Raw genomic sequence first — 18,860 nt, forward strand, 5'->3', positions numbered from 1 at the left:
TGACACAGAAAGGAAGCAGGATTAATGAAGCAACGGGGGGTTGGTCATGTCATTTCCTGATAGGGAGCCTTACAGAGAAGAAAGGTGGTGTTCAGTTCAGTCGCTCAGTCGTGTCTGACTCTTTATGACCCCATGAACTGCAGCACACAAGGCCTCCCTGTCCATCACCAACTCCCAGAGTCCACCCAAACCCATGTCCATTGAATCAGTGATGCCATCCAACTATCTCATCCTCGGTCGTCCCCTTCTCCTCCCACCCTCAATCTTTCCCAGCATCGGGGTCTTTTCAAATGAGTCAGCTCTTCACATCAGGTGACCAAAGTATTGGAGTTTCACCTTCAACAGCAATCCCTCCAGTGAACACCCAGGACTGATCTCCTTTAGAATAGACTGGTTGGATCTCCTTGCAGTCCAAGGGACTCTCAAGAGTCTTCTCCAACACCACAGTTCTAAAGCGTCAATTCTTCAGCACTCAGCTTTCTTTATAGTCCAACTCTCACAACCATACATGACCACTGGAAAAACCATACCTTGACTAGATGGACCTTTGTTGGAAAAGTAATGTCACTCCTTTTTAATATGCTGTCTAGGTTGGTCATAACTTTCCTTCCAAGGAGCAAGCGTCTTTTAATTTCATGGCTGCAATCACCATCTGCAGTGATTTTGGAGCCCAGAAAAATAAAGTCAGACACTGTTTCCACTGTTTCCCCATCTATTTCCCATGAAGTGACGGAACCAGATGCCATGATCTTCATTTTCTGAATGTTGAGCTTTAAGCCAACTTTTTCACTCTCCTCTTTCACTTTCATCAACAGGCTCTTTAGTTCTTCTTCACTTTCTGCCATAAGGGTGGTGTCATCTGCATATCTGAGGTGACTGATATTTCTCCTGGCCATCTTGATTCCAGCTTGTGCTTCATCCAGCCCAGCGTTTCTCATGATGTACTCTGCATAGAAGTTAAAGAAGCAGGGTGACAATATACAGGCTTGACGTACTCCTTTTCCTATTTGGAACCAGTCTGTTGTTCCATGTCCAGTTCTAACTGTTGCTTCCTGACCTGCATATAGGTTTCTCAAGAGGCAGGTCAGGTGGTCTGGTATTCCCATCTCCTGAAGAATTTTCCAGTTTATTGTGATCCACACAGTCAAAGGCTTTGGCATAGTCAATAAAGCAGAAATAGATGTTTTTCTGAAACTCTCTTGCTTTTTCCATGATCCAGCAGATGTTAGCAATTTGATCTCTAGTTCCTCAACCTTTTCTAAAACCAGCTTGAACATCTGGAACTTCACGGTTCATGTATTGCTGAAGCCTGGCTTGGAGAATTTTGAGCATGACTTTACTAGCGTGTGAGATGAGTGCAATTGTGTGGTAGTTTGAGCATTCTTTGGTATTGCCTTTCTTTGGGATTGGAATGAAAACTGACCTTTTCCAGTCCTGTGGCCACTGCTGAGTTTTCCAAATTTGCTGGCATATTGAGTGCAGCACTTTTACAGCATCATCTTTTAGGATTTGAAATAGCTCAACTGGAATTCCATCACCTCCACTAGCTTTATTCGTAGTGATGCTTCCTAATGCCCACCTGACTTCACATTCTGGGATGTCTGGCTCTAGATGAGTGTGAGTGATCACACCACTGTGATTATCTGGGTCATGAAGATCTTTTTTGTACAGTTCTTCTGTGTATTCTTGCCACCTCTTCTTAATATCTTCTGCTTCTGTTAGGTCCATACCATTTCTGTCCTTTATTGAGCCCATCTTTGCATGAAATGTTCCCTTGGTATCTCTAATTTTCTTGAAGAGATCTCTAGTCTTTCCCATTCTTTGTTTTCCTCTATTTCTTTGCACTGATCACTGAGGAAGGCTTTCTTATCTCTCCGTGCTATTCTTTGGAACTCTGCATTCAGATGGGTATATCCTTCTGAAGGTATTTCCTTCTTTGCCTTTCACCTCTCTTCTTTTCACAGCTATTTGTAAGGCCTCCTCAGACAGCCATTTTGCTTTTTTACATTTATTTTTCTTGGGGATGGTCTTGCTCCCTGTCTCCTGTACAATGTCATGAACCTCCATCCATAGTTCATCAGGCATTCTGTCTATCAGATCTAGTCCCTTAAATCTATTTCTCACTTCCAGAGTATACTCATAAGGGATTTGATTTAGGTCATACCTGAATGGTCTAGTGGTTTTCCCCACTTTCTTCAATTTAAGTCTGAATCTGGCATAAGGAGTTCATGATCTGAGCCACAGTCAGCTCCCAGTCTTGTTTTTGCTGACTGTATACAGCTTCTCCATCTTTGGCTGCAAAGAATATAATCCGTCTGATTTCAGTATTGACCATCTGGTGATGTCCATGTGTAGAGTCTTCTCTTGTGTTGTTGGAAGAGAGTGTTTGCTATGACCAGTGTGTTCTCTTGGCAGAACTCTGTTAGCCTTTGCCCTGCTTCATTCTGTACTCCAAGGCCAAATTTGCCTGTTACTCCAGGTGTTTCTTGACTTCCTACTTGTGCATTCCAGTCCCCTATAATGAAAAGTACATCTTTTTGGGTGTTAGTTCTAGAAGGTCTTGTAGGTCTTCATAGAACCATTCACCTTCAGCTTCTTCAGCATTACTGGTCAGGGCATAGACTTGGATTACCGTGATACTGAATGGTTTGCCTTGGAAATGAACAGAGATCATTCTGTCCTTTTTGAGATTGCTTCCAAGTACTGCATTTTGGACTCTCTTGTTGATGACGTCCATGCTTAATGAAGTGTTCAGCTTTGGGGACTTCCCCAGTGGTCTAGGGAGTTTGAGTTGTCTACTAGTCATGTAAGTGGAGCTGTGGAGTAGCCTGCTAAATATACACATCTGGAGCTTTGGAGAGAGGCCAAGGCTGGAGATTGGCATTTAGGGTCATGAGCAAATCATCTATGAAGTTTTCGTTTGAGGTGCATTGCTTGCAGCCGGGGTTGATGGACATTTGAAGCGAGCATCTCCTTAGCTTCCCTGGAGTCAGAATATCCTTCTGAGCAGCTTCAACTGTCCTGGAAATTCACTGACAGACTGCAAAGTTCAGGGACTTAAAACACTGGTGGGAGTTTGTTTGGTTTTGTTTTCTGATATGTTTCAAGTTAACTAAAATGTGTGATTTTTTAGTTTCATCTTCAGTTCTAAATTATGCCGAGGACCTATCACATGTCTTCTGATCTTTGCACTGCACCTTTCCCATTGCAGCTCTCTGGGCAAGCCAGACAGCTCAGTGCAGGCTGTGTTGTGTTGGGCTTCAAGAAGAAGCCTTGTGCCAAGAAAGGCAAGCACTTGGTGAATAAGTCTACCAAGTGTCAGATTAACAGGAGACACTCTGGCAGATAAACCCAAGTGAGTAAACATTCTGAGATCAGGCATTCTTTTTTCTGTTTTTCTACCCTATAAATTTGTTATGGTTCTATCGGTTATTATCCCTCCTATCAGTTTCTTTCATTTTCATGATGGTTTCTCATTAAGGAGATTCATGGGGAAGGTTGTAATCGATCGGAGCTATTAGCCACCAGAGTGTAATCTGGTTCCAGTACAAACTGACCTGCAAAATGTCCTGTCCACCTTGGGGATTAAAGCCGATTAACTCAGAATCTGGGAGGCAGAATCTAATGTCCTATAGCACTGTACCCCCTCACTCCTCCCCAGCAGTAAGGGATTTAACAAATTGACACTGTAATTAGAACTGAACCCACAGTTAACCCACCTTGCAAATAACCACTAGTGCCTGGCTCAGCTTGGATATCCATTTACAGCCAGTGAATGACACTGTGTCCCTGGCAGTGGAATGCTGCTTCAATTCCCTCTGCTGTCTCAGGCCCTACACTGCTTATTACCGTGGAGGTTTCTGTTGTGTTTCATTTGGTTGGTTGTTTGGTTGACTTTTGTACCTATTTCCAAGAGTGGATTAATCTCATCACTTGGGAACAAGCCAATGATTGAAATGAGAGCCCCACCAAAAAAAAAAAAAAAGCCAGCTCACTGCTAGGGCTTTCAACAGTACAATCTCTCTGCTTTATGATGGAATCAGAGAACAAAAGTCAGGAAGGTGCCCCTGGCTGCCCACATATCCCCTGGCAGCCATGTAGGTGGGCCTGCCAAGGCAAAAGAGGCCATACAAATGAGCATTCTCCATCACTGACCTCTGCTCTTAAAAATACAACTAACCACCAAGTACAAGCTGAGGACTAAGGTCCAACTAAAGACTCTTTAAGAATGACATTTTAGGGAATTTCCGGGCTCTCCAGTGATTTCACTCCAAGCTTTCACTGCAAGAGCCTCAGGTGCAATTTCTGGTTGGGGAACAAAGATCTCACAAGCTGCACAGACACCCCTCAAAAAAAAAAAAAAGGTGATTATTTAGCTACAAAAACTTTCCACAAGCAGCAGGATAAATTAGTTGGTATTTCCCTGCAGGGGAACCATGGAGAAGGAAATGGCAACCCACTCCAATATTCTTGCCTAGAAAATCCCATGGACAGAGGAGCCTGGTGGGCCACAGTGCACAAGATCACAAAGAGTCAGACATGACTGAGCACACCAGGGGAACCATAATAGGTAAATATTCCTTCTTGCAGTAATAAAACCAGTTAAGGTGCAGACCTCTTCCCCCTCTCCCCTTTATCCACGCACCCTTCCTACACCCCCACCTTTTTTATTTTTTGAGAATGAAGATACAATCGGAGCACAATCTTTGGAGCTAGACTACGTAGATCAAGACAAGGTCAAACTTCTATAACTTATTTAACTTCTGCATGCCTCCGTTTCCCTATTAATATAAAATACTAATGTTAATAATGGTACCTCTTTCAAAGGTTATTGAAGAGTGGATAAATTACTACATGTAGCAGATATGATAGTGCTTGACATATTGTAAGACCTGAGTTGACATGTAAACATAAGTTACTGTCATTCATTCAGCCTCCGAATGCTGAATGTGCTATAAAATGCCAGTGATATAAAGGTAAGGGCCACCTCAAGTCAGTGGGGTGACTGGGCATACAAACAAACCTGCCGTTCTGCCTCTGTCTGCTCTGTACTGAATGTTTGGGACACAAAGATGCTACTACACATAGGGATAATACTTTATGTTAAATAAGTACAACTAGTAAGAGAGAGGCAGAAGACATATAAAAAGCAAAAGATGCAATTGAACAATAGTTGAGATCAATCTTTTGGCTATTATGAATTAAGCTAAAATGCATGATAATGTAGCTGAGATTAAACACCCAGAATGTTGTAGAGTGGTAGAAGAATTAACATAGAACAGAACAGCAGCCTAAGCAAATTTTATAAAGTTACCATGATAACATCCTGGCCAGCCAACCATTCAGTTACGTGATGTACCAAGAAAACAGCAGGACTTACCATGTCCCACCTAGCCGAAAATCTGCAAAACATCTCGTGTGTACATGTGCAGGTGTATACACATACACATACACTCATTCATGCACACATGCAAATATCACTTGGTGCAGAAAGAAAACATAAATATGGAAAGCAAGGATCAGACCAGTGAGGCTGGTTTCAATCTCAACCCTTGCTACCTATCGTTAGGTACATTGCTAAATTCTGTTCCCCAGTGTTTGTATCTGTAACATGGGGAGAATGTTAGGAATCCTCACAGGGTTATTGTGAAGACTCAATGAGCTATTGCACAAAAAACTCCAAATATCTAGCACTGGCTTGCCCCAGCCTTGACTCAATAATAGGTTATTTTATTGCTATAGTTTGCTGTGTTCTAAACACCTGCCTCGCCTGACTTCCTCCTCTCTCTTCATCTCTCTCCCTCCACCCCCCCTTTCCTCTCTCTCTCTGGATGTTTTGTACATAACTGCACAGGTAATCCATGTTCATTTTAGAAAAACATAAATATACATACAAAAAGGAAAAAAGTTAAAGACCATTCTGATTCCACTACCAAGAACAGCAACTGTTTTGCTAGGATCCTTCTGGTCTTTGTCTATGTAAATTCACTACGTCTATATACGTATAAATGTTCATCACTACATATATAGGATCATACTTTAATTCTGTCTAGTAGGATTCTTTTCTTGTTCAGCAATATATCATGCCAGTAAATACAAAATATACATTATCACTTGAGATTACTCCATAGAAGTCTGTTTTAAGAAAATTCCATGTTGTATTTAGACAATCCTCTATTGCTGGAACTTGAGGCAAAATCTCATTCTCTCTGTTACAAACCCTGTTTAAATATCCTGTATCAACTTTTTGGACACACTGGTAGAGGGTCTTACCGTGGCACAAGGCGAATTTTTCCTCAACAACAGATATTGCTAGTGGTCTTATTCACGGGCCTGCATTTGTGAGAGATAAATTATACTTAGGATTCTGAAGAAGTCACAGATTTTAACATAACAGTACCTATTTGAAGAACTTCATACTAGGCTTCCCTGGCGGTCTAGTGGTTAAGAACCTGCCCGCCAAAGAAGGGGTCATGGGTTCAATCCCTGGTTTGGGAAGATCCCACATGCCTCAGAGCAACTAAGCCAATGGGCCACAACTACTGAGCCCGCGTGCCGCAACTCCTGAAGCCTGCGTGCCTAGCGCCTGCGCTCCCCAGCAAGAGAAGCCGCCACATGAGAAGGTTGCGCACCACAACCAGAGATTAGCCCCCGCTTGCCGAAACTAGCGAAAGCCCGAGTGCAGCAGCAAAGACCCAGCAAAGCCAAAAATCAGTTAAGTAGTTGATTTTAAAAAAAGAACTTCATACCTAAATATGACTCAAATAACACAGAGAGTAAAGTGAGCAAAAAAAACATATATATATATATATATATATATATATATATATATATATATATATATATATATAGTGTTAATAATATGCAGAATCCAGTCCTGGTGGTCATAGACATAAAAAATGACCCGGAAATTTTTTAGGAATATAGAAGGTCAAAGAACAATTAGAAAGTAGGAAACTGGGAACAAACAATAGGAATGTCTAGTTTGCCTCTGCAGTTTATTGTGCATCAGGCAGAGTTCTGCAGTGATCCATAATCACCTCCTTGCATACCTGAGTCATTTCAGTGAGCAGTGTCAAGGGCCACATAAAGTGCTGCTGCTGCTGCTAAGTCACTTCATTTGTGTCTGACTCTGCGACCCCATAGACGGCAGCCCACCAGGCTCCCCCGTCCCTGGGATTCTCCAGGCAAGAACACTGGAGTGGGTTGCCATTTCCTTCTCCAATGCAGGAAAGTGAAAAGGGAAAGTGACGGTGCTCAGTCGTGCCAACTCATAGCGACCCCATGGACTGCAGCCTGGTCCATGGGATTTTCCAGGCAAGAGTACTGGAGTGGGTTGCCATTGCCTTCTGCTACATAAAGTGCTAAGTTAGGTTTCATAAAACATGTTCAGAATTCCCAAGGAACAGAAACTGGGGAGGTGCAGGGGGGTCTTAGTCAATGAAGTAAGTTTGTCTGTGCACCTGTCGTAAATTTATTGAGAACCTACTATGTTCCAGCAAGGGGGGGTGGGGCACAGAGAAAAACAGGCCAGCTTCCCAGATCTACTTCCTGGGAAAATCTAAGCTACTGGGGGAGTCAGGTTGCTGCTAGGTCAGCACTAGTGTTTAAGCATCTGGATTTCTGAATGTGTTGCCACTTCGGTTTTTAAACATTTCACTGGCAGGACGTCCGAACAAGAGTGGAGAGACCCTGATCCCCTCTCAGTATCACCCAGAGCAGTCATTCTCCCTTCCTGAGCCTCTGTAAAGTAGGGATAACAATATCTCGTTGCTACTCTCCACTTCACAGAAATATTGCCAGTATTTAGATAAGAAAACATTAATTACTAAGAGCTCTTTGAATTTCTTTGAAGCTGCTGAGATGTCTGAGGTAGCATGACAACACGTAGTGAGGTTACTACTGTTTGCACTTGATCGTTTTGGTATTTGTATTAAATTCTATAACACTGTTTATGTTCACAGACAAGCCAACTCCCCATTATCTATGTTTTAATATTTATCCAGGTCCACTTTTGAACTGAGGTGACTTCTTTCAGTATCTCGGCCGTTTTTAAAGTGGAATGTCAGGGAGTTCCTTGGTGGTCCAGTGCCTAAGACTCTGCACTCGCAATGCAAGGGGCCAGGGTTTGATCCCTGGTCAGGGAACTTGATCCCCCACGCCACAACCAAAGGTTGTGCGTGCCACAACTAAGACCTGGCACAGCCAAATAAGTTTAATTAATTTAAAAAGTGGATTGTCACTGGAAAGGGATAATTTAGGCATTTGGGGGCCCTTTACTATTTGCCTCAGGCAAACATTCAAGGAAAGTCTGCTCCTTCTTTGAACAGCAAACTGCCTTCTGTCCCTCTGAGCTCCACCTCTTGGGCTCACTCTTGAGGCTTCTGCTGGCCTCTACACAGCTCTTTCCTGGTTCCCTCACCCTCTTTGCAGCTCCCATGTCTTCTGGGTCTGCCCTTGAGTATAGCCTTCCCTCTCTCCAGTCTCCCCTGTCTTGGTCCCTTCCCTCCCATCAATGGTTTTGAAGGAATCACTGTGCTGGCCCCTTGGGGTAACTTCTCAGCAGCCCACAGCACTGCTGGCCCCTGAGAAGAGGTGGAAGACCGTCAGCCAGCGTCTCTCCCACCTCACCTGACTCCTTCTCTGGACTCCTTGGCCTCTGTCATTGCTAGCTGGGGTAGTGAGATGAGAAATTACTTGGGCATGTTTCCATGCTAATCTGAAGGAAAGCAACCTGGCCTTGTCACCAATATGATAACTGACATCGATACATAAGCATGACTTTTCCTAGATGGATTATGGAAAACATCTCAGCAGACACTCAGTAATTCCCCAAGTGGGAGGACAGCCTTGTTCCTATCCTGCGGGAATGCTCATCTCTAGTCTTTCAACAAGCTGATGTTTTCCCCACCCTTTTTGGAATTGGTTCAGTCAAGATGGTAGCACAATTAAGATGTCAGAAAGTGAAGTCGCTCAGTCATGTCCCACTCTGCAACCCCATGGACTGTAGCCTACCAGGCTCCTTCATCCATGGGATTTTCCAAGCAAGAGTACTGGAGCGGGTTGCCATTTCCTTCTCCAGGGGATCTTCCTAACCCAGGGATCAACCCATTGTAGGCAGATGCTTCACTGTCTGAGCCACCAGGGAAGTCTAAGATGTCAGAGACAGTCCTAAGTAGATCTAGGCTCCTAAAATATAAGGGAAGGGGGATTATGGAGTTCATGGAGTAAAGGTGAGTCTCCTTCCCCAAGACCACCCTCAGTGACTGACTAGGACTCACAAGACCCAGAAAAGCTCTTATACTCATGGTTACAATGAATGACAACAGAGGGATACCAATTAAAATCAACAGAGGCAGAAGGTGCTGGGGCAAAGTCCAGGAGGAACTAGACACAGGCTCCCAGATGTCTGTTCCCAGCAATATCACACAGATGCCCCTAATCTTTATAGCAGTAGTTTATAACAACATGTGCAAGGCATTATCAACCATGGATGCTCACCCGAACCTTGGTGTCCAGGGCATTTATTAGGGTCAGTCACATAAGATATGCAGTGCCCGCATGAAAGTCCTCAGCTACTCAGACTCCAGCCCCTGGAGCAAAAATAGGTGTTCAACATAAATCACACCATTGGCATAAACTATCTGCTTACCCTGGCAGCATGTGGCCCAAGGCCTCAGACATACAAAAACACGCTTATCAGGCACATTATCACAAGGATTTAGAGCTCTTTTCTTTGGAGAAGGTGATGGCACCCCACTCCAGTACTCTTGCCTGGAAAGTCCCATGGACAGAGGAGCCTGGTAGGCTGCCGTCCATGGAATCACAAAGAGTCAGACACGACTGAGCAACTTCCCTTTCACTTTTCACTTTCATGCATTGGAGAAGGAAATGGCAACCCACTCCAGTGTTCTTGCCTGGAGAATCCCAGGGACGGGGGAGCCTGGTAGGCTGCCGTCTATGGGGTCACACAGAGTTGTACACGACTGAAGTGACTTAGCAGCAGCAGCAGCAGAGCTCTTTTCTTAGGAGCCAATCTTAAAAAAAAACAGGTGTTGGAAATGTGCAGGATTTGAGCAATGTGGGTGCAACGTGGGCATACTAAGTTAACCCTTTCCTGCACACATTCCCAGGGTCGACACAGGAAAGCTCTGGCACACTACAGCGCTTCCTGCACCTCAATTACCTTTCAAAGATAACATTCTCTCTGCCTTCCCCATAGGGTCATTGTGATTCATAATAATCATTGAACTCTTCAAAACCAGCAGGACATCTACAGCAAGGGTGCTTTTATTGTTATTACTATTATCATCATCACTACTATTGATGGGACAGGGCTAGGAATGAGCCCTTACTGCTTCCACGTAATCTCAGAACAGGTCAGAAGTGCCTTCTCCAGATGCTGAAGACAAATACAACCTCAGAGTAGCATGTCTCCACCCCTCCCTGGTGTTTAACCTTGTCCCTGCTTTTCTCTGTCTCCCTTCCCCCGGCAGTGGCTCAGAAACCCAGGCCCCCAGCACGAGAAGCGGACTCTGTTTGGAGACATGGTGTGCTTCTTGTTCATCACCCCGCTGGCCACCATCTCGGGCTGGCTCTGCCTGCGGGGCGCTGTGGACCACCTGCACTTTAGCAGTCGGCTCGAAGCCGTCGGACTGATTGCACTCACTGTTGCACTCTTCACTATTTACCTCTTTTGGACACTAGTAAGTATGGCCCGGAGCCCGGGGATTGCAGCCGGTGGGAGCTGGCAGCACCCACCTGGCATGGCTTTCCCTCTTGTCTGTAGCTCATCTCACCTGCCTGGAAGCACGAGAGCGTTAAGTGCTGGCAATAGTGATTCGGGGTGCATGTGTGTATGTACATGTATGTGCACTGTTGGGAAGAGCAGATGAAGCAAAGAAAAAGCCCCAGCTTCTGAGAGTTCACCAGTCAAAGGCATACACCCTGGGCATTCCTCCCCTCTCACAGCCGGGCACTCCTCTGTGAGCAGGCCTGGCATCTTCTTTCTCTTGTTCACGCTCCTCACTTTTGCCAGGATTGTGGTATATGATGTACATGATGAATGACGCGCTTGGCCGCTATTGCTGTTGCTGCCTGCACAGATCATGAATCCTCCTGCTGGTTATTTTCTTCGTTCGTCCTGACAAGGCCTAAAGTCTTTGTTGGATGAGGAGATGCACTTCGCCTGCTGATTATTCTGGGTTGGGACATTGATTCTGCTGCCCATAAAACCACTAATTCATCTAGCTGAGAAGCTACCACTAAAGAAAAACCATTTCCCAATAAGTGTTCCTGCTGGATAGACAGAAAAAAATTTTAACCCTCTCTGGTTTTTTATTGTTTTAATTAACCTCATGGTTGCTTGGGTATCAGTTGGCAGCGCCCACAAAGAGGGGGCAGCGTTTGCTCTCTCTTGATGCTTCCCTGTGAGACCTGCAGGGAAGAATGTCATAGTCCTCTAGACAGTTTTCAGAAACCGGGCCCCCCTGCTTCCTGGCATGTGCCTGCTCATCTCGAATGCGAGCACGCTCTGTTGTTATTCAATATGTGTTTCCTGTCTAGGCTGTCCCATTCCCATCTCTGCAGCACAGTGTCAGCATGCGAAGCTTATGGTGCTCACACCTGCTCCCTTACCCTATATCCCAAGCCCTGTGCCACCGGCTGCCATCCCTACCACGCTGACCACAACCCCCTGCTCACTGCCCTTCCCTCTTGTCCAGCTCTGTGCCTCCTCTCACGTGAGAGTTTCAGATGCTAAGTGGGGGATGCATTTCAGTCTCAGTAAAAGGGGCATGACTTGAGCCTGGGTACATAAGGAGTATTTCGGTGCTTGGAACTTTATGGGAGTCTTCTGGTTAAGGGAGGCATTCATTTTTCCAGCCTAATAAAGCCCTTAGTCAAAACTTTAATTATCTCCTCTAAACATCTACGCTTCTAAACTGTGTCTTGATTCACTGTGAATCAAGCAATCAGGCTGACTCAGAAGCTGCAAGGACAGTGTTGTGGGAAGAGAATTAGAAATAAGAAACTAAATTGTCTGTCCACTACTGTCTAAGTCCTGCACCACCCTGGAAAAGTCATTTCGCCTCTCCGAGCCTCAGTGTCCTCATCTGTAAAGTGGGGATGAGAGTCATACCCATCCTACCAGCTTCTTCTGGCCTTAGGGGATTGATGTGAAAGCATATGTGGGAGAGCACTTTGGAAAACAATTAAGTGTAAGTTTTACCGTGTTTGGAAGTTTGCTAGTCTCTCATTTTTCTTGTACAAGTTCCTAAGATGAAGGTTGAATGAAGATGTAGTCTTAAACGCTGGACATGCAAATTAGGTTAAGGCCTTTTTGAAAATCTGCTTTGTAAAGCATACACTTACCTAACAGGAAAGGAAAAAAAAAAAAAAAAAGAGGAAGGAGTGGGCAGAAAGAAGGAAAGAAAAAAGAGATTACCTACAGAAAAATGGATGCTATCCTGTTTCATCTCTCATCTCAGGTGAAAGGAAGGTTTGGGTGGGAAAGGTCCCTGGAGTGGCTCTTTCGGGAGACTGATGACATACTCCACTCTAGAAATGCTGCCAAGAGGCAGCACTCCATGGTAAAAAAAAAAAAAAAAGAATAGAATAAAAGCACATGCCTTCAAGAATCCAAAGGCTCTGTGTTTAAACCCAAGGTTTAGCATCCAAATAGCTGTGTAACTTCAAACAGGGTCCCTAACCTCTCTGATCATCCCTCTCCTTCCGCCGACCCCTGGCTCAACTGTTGTGAGGATGAGGTGGGATAACTTCGGGGGCATCCATGGGGCTCCCAGCAGAGGCATGGGCTCTCTCCCCCAGCTGCTGTGCTCCTCCATCTCACACTCTCCCTCCCCTCTCTATACAACGAAGAGCAACTGGAGGGAAATACGGGCGTTCCTCCCCTTTCGTGTGAAAAACTCACAGCGGCCACAGCTCAGCAATAGGTTACTGAATCTAGACTAACTCCTTCCCAGATAAATGCTGTACTGAGCGGGCCTGGCAAGAGCCTTAATTCAGAAGCTGACAGCACTTGGAAACTGCCCTCCAGCAGAAACCCATTGTAAACAAGCTGTCAAACTTAAGGAGAATATGCTGTGAAAATGTCTTAGATAAACGAAGGACGGTGTCAGTCCCAGCCCGGCTCTCCCCAGAGGATCCTTCCCAGAAGGGCCTCGCCGGTGCTGTCAGAGGGACCCACACCCGCTCTGCTCGGAGGTGCATTTGGAGCTCAGCGCCTCCACCGGGGCCCAGGCTTGACAGACTCAGGGAGTTCTGCCTTCTGGAATCCGCTCCTCTGACACACACAGGTGTCTGGCACCCAGGAGGCCAAGACCTCGGTCACCTCCACCCTGACAGCTGGAGGGAAGAGGTGCCCCGGAAACATCGCTGTGCATGCCACAAATCATTTGAAGTCCGTGGACAGGCACAAGTAGGTGAGAACTGAGTCCACGTGAAGAGTTCAGAAAGTGTCCACAGAGGATCTGCATTAGCCCAGTGTAGCAGTGACCACCCACCCCCCCAGGAGGTCCTGCCATCTACTGAGTCTCGGTGGCAACTGATTAAATCACCAGATGAAAGGAATGAATGATCCAGCCCTTCTGGCTGACTCCCAGTCCCATGGGTCAATCATTTAAATTCTCTTTACAGAGGGGAAAGCTTGAATAGAATGCTGTCCTGGCAAGGCTCACGGTGGGTTCAGACACACCCTAAGGGTGTCCGGCAAGACCCGGTGTGGCTGACTCAGTCCCTCACCGACCTCTTGCCTTCCACAGGACCATCACAGATCAGAGGTCAGGCCCCATTCTTCCCCCGCCCTGGCCTCATCCATATGCTTCAGTCACACCATGAACTCCAAAGAGAAAGGGCAGAATCAAAACTCCTAATGAGATTTCCCAAATCATGCCATGAATTCACAGCAAACGTGCGGCCTCAGCCAGTCACCTCCCTTGGGGAGCTATTGTTTCGTTTTTAAGTCGAGTCTGACTCTTTTGTGACCTAATGGACTGTAGCCCACCAGGCTCTTCTGTCCATAGGATTTCCCAGGCAAGAATACTGGAGTAGGTTGCCATTTCCTTCTCCAGGGGATCTTCATGTCTCCTGCATGGGCAGGCTAATTCTTTACTGCTGAGTCGCCAGGGAAGCCTCTTGGGGAGAGGTGATGCTAATACGTGCCAGCCCTCTGTGTGCCGTGCACATGACCTTCCCTGTGGCCGGAGGTTAATAAATAGCCTTTGGATGAAAAAAATGAAGACACTTCAAGAAACCCATCCCATAAAGAGTAGTTTTTAGAATAGTGGTCCTGTGCTCTTTCTTCCTCCTCTTTCTTTAAAACCTCAGAAATTTAGTAAAGATCTAACTGAAGATCCCAGTGTTACTACTGCCATAGCTTCTTTTTCCCTGTGTTTATTTTTTTCCCTCACTGCCTCTTTGTATCTCTAAATCAAACCTGCCTTATTCTTCTTCTGTTCCACTGAGGGGAGGGAGTGTCCTGGCGCTCTTAGAGACCAAGGCCAGGGCAACTGCAGACCCGTGGTCCCTGTGCTCTGCGCCTGCCTTCATTGTCTCTGACGCAGCGTCATCTGCACATGATGCTTTCTTATTGATTGAATTCGCCTGCAGACCGTGGTGTTGAACAGCAGTTAAGATAGATGAATGCATAGTAAGGTCTCACTTGTTTGTCTGAACAAGTGGGTCTTATTTTTGTACTTCGCAGCCAAGGAACTGAGAGACCTCCTAAGGCTTGGACTCCCAGTTCCTCGAAGCAGTGCTTCTCAGGCCTGATCGTACATGCGAATCACCTGGGGATCTTGTTAAAATGCACGCTCTGATTCCCTATGTCTGGGTGGAGCCCACAACTGTTATATTCTAACAAGCTCCCAGGTGGTACATCCTTCATGGCCACACTGAGAGCAAGGCTTTAGAGGAAATAGCCCAACCTCTCTTTTTCTTTTTCCCCCCACCTTCCTGTATCTAAGAAGGAGCGTTGCAAAATTATCTTCTTTTCAGATTTAACCCGCCAGAAATAACAGGCCTAGAACACTAACATGTGGCAATGGCACTGTGCAGCGTGCTTTTTATCCATTATCTCTGATATCATTATTCACATTTTACAAACGAGGTATCCCACTGCCTGCCTCCTACTGCGCGCAGCTACCGCTGTGCCCGCGCTTACTGAACATGCGCAGTTCATCACCATCCCGACGGAGGGACTAGGTTTCAAATCCAGCTTTCCTGTAATATTTCCAGATCCAGATTTCTTGTACTGCCCCAGCTCGTGTTTAGTACTTGTCTGTTTCCTACCCCTTCCCTGCCCTTTGCCCTGATCAGCACGTTTTCCAGCCTGCCTCTTACCTTCATGAGTAGCACCAGGCAGCAGCAGGACAGAACAGATATAAGAGAATCAAGCTTTAAAAACAGAAAAAGAAAAAAACCCAAAACCTCTGATCCACTCTGGCATGTTCAGAGCCTTTTGGAGAAAAGCACATCTGTGTGAGTTTAAGAGCTTACGTTTTCATACTGAAATGTCTCTGGCATTCTGTCTGTGGCATCTGCTTTCTACCCTAGGAAATTTGAGTGAGTGGCCTTGGATTTCATGATCCTTCCATGAAGACAGGCCCTTTCTGATCAAGAGTCTGCATTCTCTTCCAGAAATACTGAGCTCAAACCATAGGATCAGTCCACTTTGGCCAACAGGGACCCTGTACTAGGGTCAGCATGACTCAGCTACCCCAGGTGGTTAAACACTCTGTACTTTGAATAATTTGTCATCCTGAGGTCATGGGCGCCTTTTTCGCCAGCACTTACCTAGACATCTAGATATACTCAAACTAGAACCTATACTTCCACTTTTAAAGGCAGTTTATACATCTTCAGAAGAATTGATTCTTTGAATTCCTTGGGAAAATTGATAAACGCTTTTCTCCAGTCTTCTCCAAAGCAAGCCATAGAAGCAAGCAAGCTTCTTCGAGTATATTTACACCAGAAGCAAGCACTTTGGGGGCACAGTTATGTCACAGTTGATGATGCATCTACTGCTCGTGCTGTCGTGTATTGTGTAAGAGAGGCCCAAGTCTAAAAGTGGTGTTGCAGTTAGAAGGTACAGGATGTGTATTCACTCATCCATTCACTCGGTGAACTTAACTGAGCAACTTCCTAAGCACCAGGCACTGTGACAGGTGCAGAGCATGCAAAGATGAATGCAACAGAAGCCTCCGCCCTCAACAAGACGCTTCTAGTGCAGGGAGAGGGAGAGATCAGGCCAGTGGTGTACAGGGCACTGCTGCCATGCTGAGGTGGGTCCAGACGCTGGCTCAGGAAGAACTCCTTGGGGGAGCTGGTGCCCACGCTGAAGCTTCTCCACTGGAAGCCATGGAGCTGGGGGCAGTGGGGGTCGCTCACAGGTGCTGCCAAGTACAGTGGTGCAGGTTGTCCCTATCACAGTATGAAGCGTGCCCTTCTTGTCATACTGTGCATGGGGTCCTTTGAGTTGTGCAGTGTCCAACCTACAGAAGGGTGTGTGAAGCCCTGGCATCCTTCTCATTTAACAGAGAGAAACTCGATGACCAAAAGTCCCACCGCTGCGTGAAGACTGGCGCTGTACCTGCTCTGCCCACAGCCCCCTACCAGCTTTCTTCTCCTTTGGGGTCCAAACCCCTGCTCTGAAAATAAGTCCAGGCTCAGGAGGAACCTCATTTCCTATTATTACTGTGATTTGACCCAGTATGAAAAGGCATGAGGGGAGCCCTGCCCCTGTGTTCAGGGCATGAGTGCTCTTTGGTTGAACCTCAGACTCAGCACGCAACTACCTGCTAGAGCAGTTTTGCCCCAGGCTCTTGCCCAGCTGTACTGATGTTTGGAACTGTTTTAAATGGCACATAGGTTGTTTGAATTGATAACCAGCTTCCGTTACCTGAAACCTTCTCTTGTTTTTCCTCTCCCAACCCCAGGTGTCATTTAGGTACCACTGTCGATTGTACAACGAATGGCGTCGGACCAATCAGAGGGTGATTCTCCTCATTCCAAAGTCTGTCAACATCCCTTCTAACCAGCAGTCCCTGCTGGGCCTCCACTCTGTCAAGAGGAACTCAAAGGAGACAATTGTTTGATGTTTGTGTGTTTGGTTGGGTGGTTGATTTGTTGTTTGGGGTTTGGAAGTTTCTGCACTGGGGCCATGCACTGAGCCACTCCCAAACCCTTCCTCAAGCCTGTGGGTCGAAGAACATCCAGAGCCATGTAATCACATCGCCCTAACCAACGGACTCCGCCCGAAGAAAGAGAATGCTCTTTGACTTCAAATCATGGATGCTGCAATCATATGATATTTGCTAAGCTGCCAAACATGTTTATTTAGCAGATATGGAATTTTCTGAACACCTCTTTCACATGTGAGGAAGGTTGTCCTGCTAAGGATGCAATTCAATTCTTCCTTTTTTATTACTATTTCAAATATAAATATATATATATATATTAAACTTAGATGATAATCAAAATTGAAAAGCCAATGTTAAAACTGGTTTCCTGGTTTGGATGGGTTTTGTTTGGGTTCATTGGTTTGTTTCTCAGTTTTTACTGTAGATTCTTCGGGGTAATTTGATAGCTTGAGTGGTCTTTTCCATCTCTTCCAAGTCCCTTACTCAAGGGGACAGCATAACTGCAGGACAAGTCATATTTGAAGGATGTTTTATACTAAAATCCATTTAATTATTCAGTTTTTAAAGGAAAAAAAAGGCGTGACAACTCTCCCCACAGTGAACTGTTTATTTAAACTTCATTAAGGAGAAAAACAATTTATGGTGAGAAGCACGCTCCTTTCAACTTGTTTGGTACTGACAGCTGATAGAAGCTATTTTCTAATAATAAATACCCAGTGTGTGAAAGACAAACCCCACTGATGGCTATACTATCTTTTTTTAATCATAAAACCTGTGAGGCTTCCCAAAGTAGATATGAAAAGGAAAGAGAAAAAGAAAGGAAAGCAAAAAGGTTGGTGTTCTTACTCCCATTTCACTTAGTGCGGGTCTTAATTCTGCATTCACAATGAATTGGAGGATCATTAGACATTTCTAGGAACTCTGGACCTGTTTTGCATATCAATTAGCACTCCATTGCTCTGCTGAATTTCTAGCTTGACAGGTAGATGTAGCAAAAAAATAAAAAAGCCTGTCCGAGCAGTCTTAAGACCCCTTTGTCTGATTTCTGAAAGAGAGCCCCATGCAGTGCCTCCCCCAACCATGAGCCAGTTCTGTCACAGGCTGAAATAGGCTTCCTCTAAGGAGCCCCTCTTTTATCCATCACAATGTGAAAGGTCTAGACTTTCCCTGCCTTTGGGTGTCCACTGAAGCCAGGGAGCAGACGTGGGTCTGGGGAAAGGTACTTACCCACGGTGGCACTCAGGCTCCCGTCCGCTCACTCACCCACATGCCCTGAAGAGAAGGTGGAGCCCAGCCTTGGAGGAATGCTTAAAATATGGATTTCTGGAACATGACCCACATTGTGACTATCACCTCAGCGTCTGCCTTGTGCTCCTCCAGGAGGTGCAAAAGAACAGGCAGTGAGGAGGGTAACAATTTTGTCTGCAGAGTGATCGAGCCAGGCAGGTGTCGCCTTTGTCTGCCAAGCCCTCCGTTCACAGACAGCTCCCTGCGCTGTCTGGGGAGGGAAACAGCTGTACTGCTTTCCGCTGCAAAACTCAGATGTGCTTTATGGCTTGTGATAATAGATTTCCTCCCCACCACGCTTCATTTCGACACTTCAATTCCAGTAATATACATCTCAGCCCTTCTGTTTACTCGGCCCTGCTCACCCCCTTGGGCTGTCATGAGCTGCACCGCCATCAGCCGTTTCTTAATTGA

At 45.7% G+C, this 18,860-nt stretch overlaps 1 protein-coding gene across 1 annotated transcript in view; it reads left to right on the forward strand.

The window, feature by feature from the left end:
• MARCHF3 (membrane associated ring-CH-type finger 3) overlaps nucleotides 1-17,365 on the forward strand; it is a 154,326-nt gene extending 136,961 nt beyond the window's left edge. The window contains exons 4-5 of the mRNA XM_068980866.1: nucleotides 10,497-10,706; nucleotides 16,956-17,365. Coding sequence (XP_068836967.1) covers nucleotides 10,497-10,706; nucleotides 16,956-17,114 — 369 coding nt within the window. The 3' untranslated portion in view covers nucleotides 17,115-17,365. The remainder of the gene's footprint in view (nucleotides 1-10,496; nucleotides 10,707-16,955) is intronic.
• Nucleotides 17,366-18,860: the final 1,495 nt, after the last annotated feature.

Source organism: Capricornis sumatraensis, chromosome 9 (assembly GCF_032405125.1).
Source record: "Capricornis sumatraensis isolate serow.1 chromosome 9, serow.2, whole genome shotgun sequence".
Taxonomy (NCBI): Eukaryota; Metazoa; Chordata; class Mammalia; order Artiodactyla; family Bovidae; genus Capricornis; species Capricornis sumatraensis.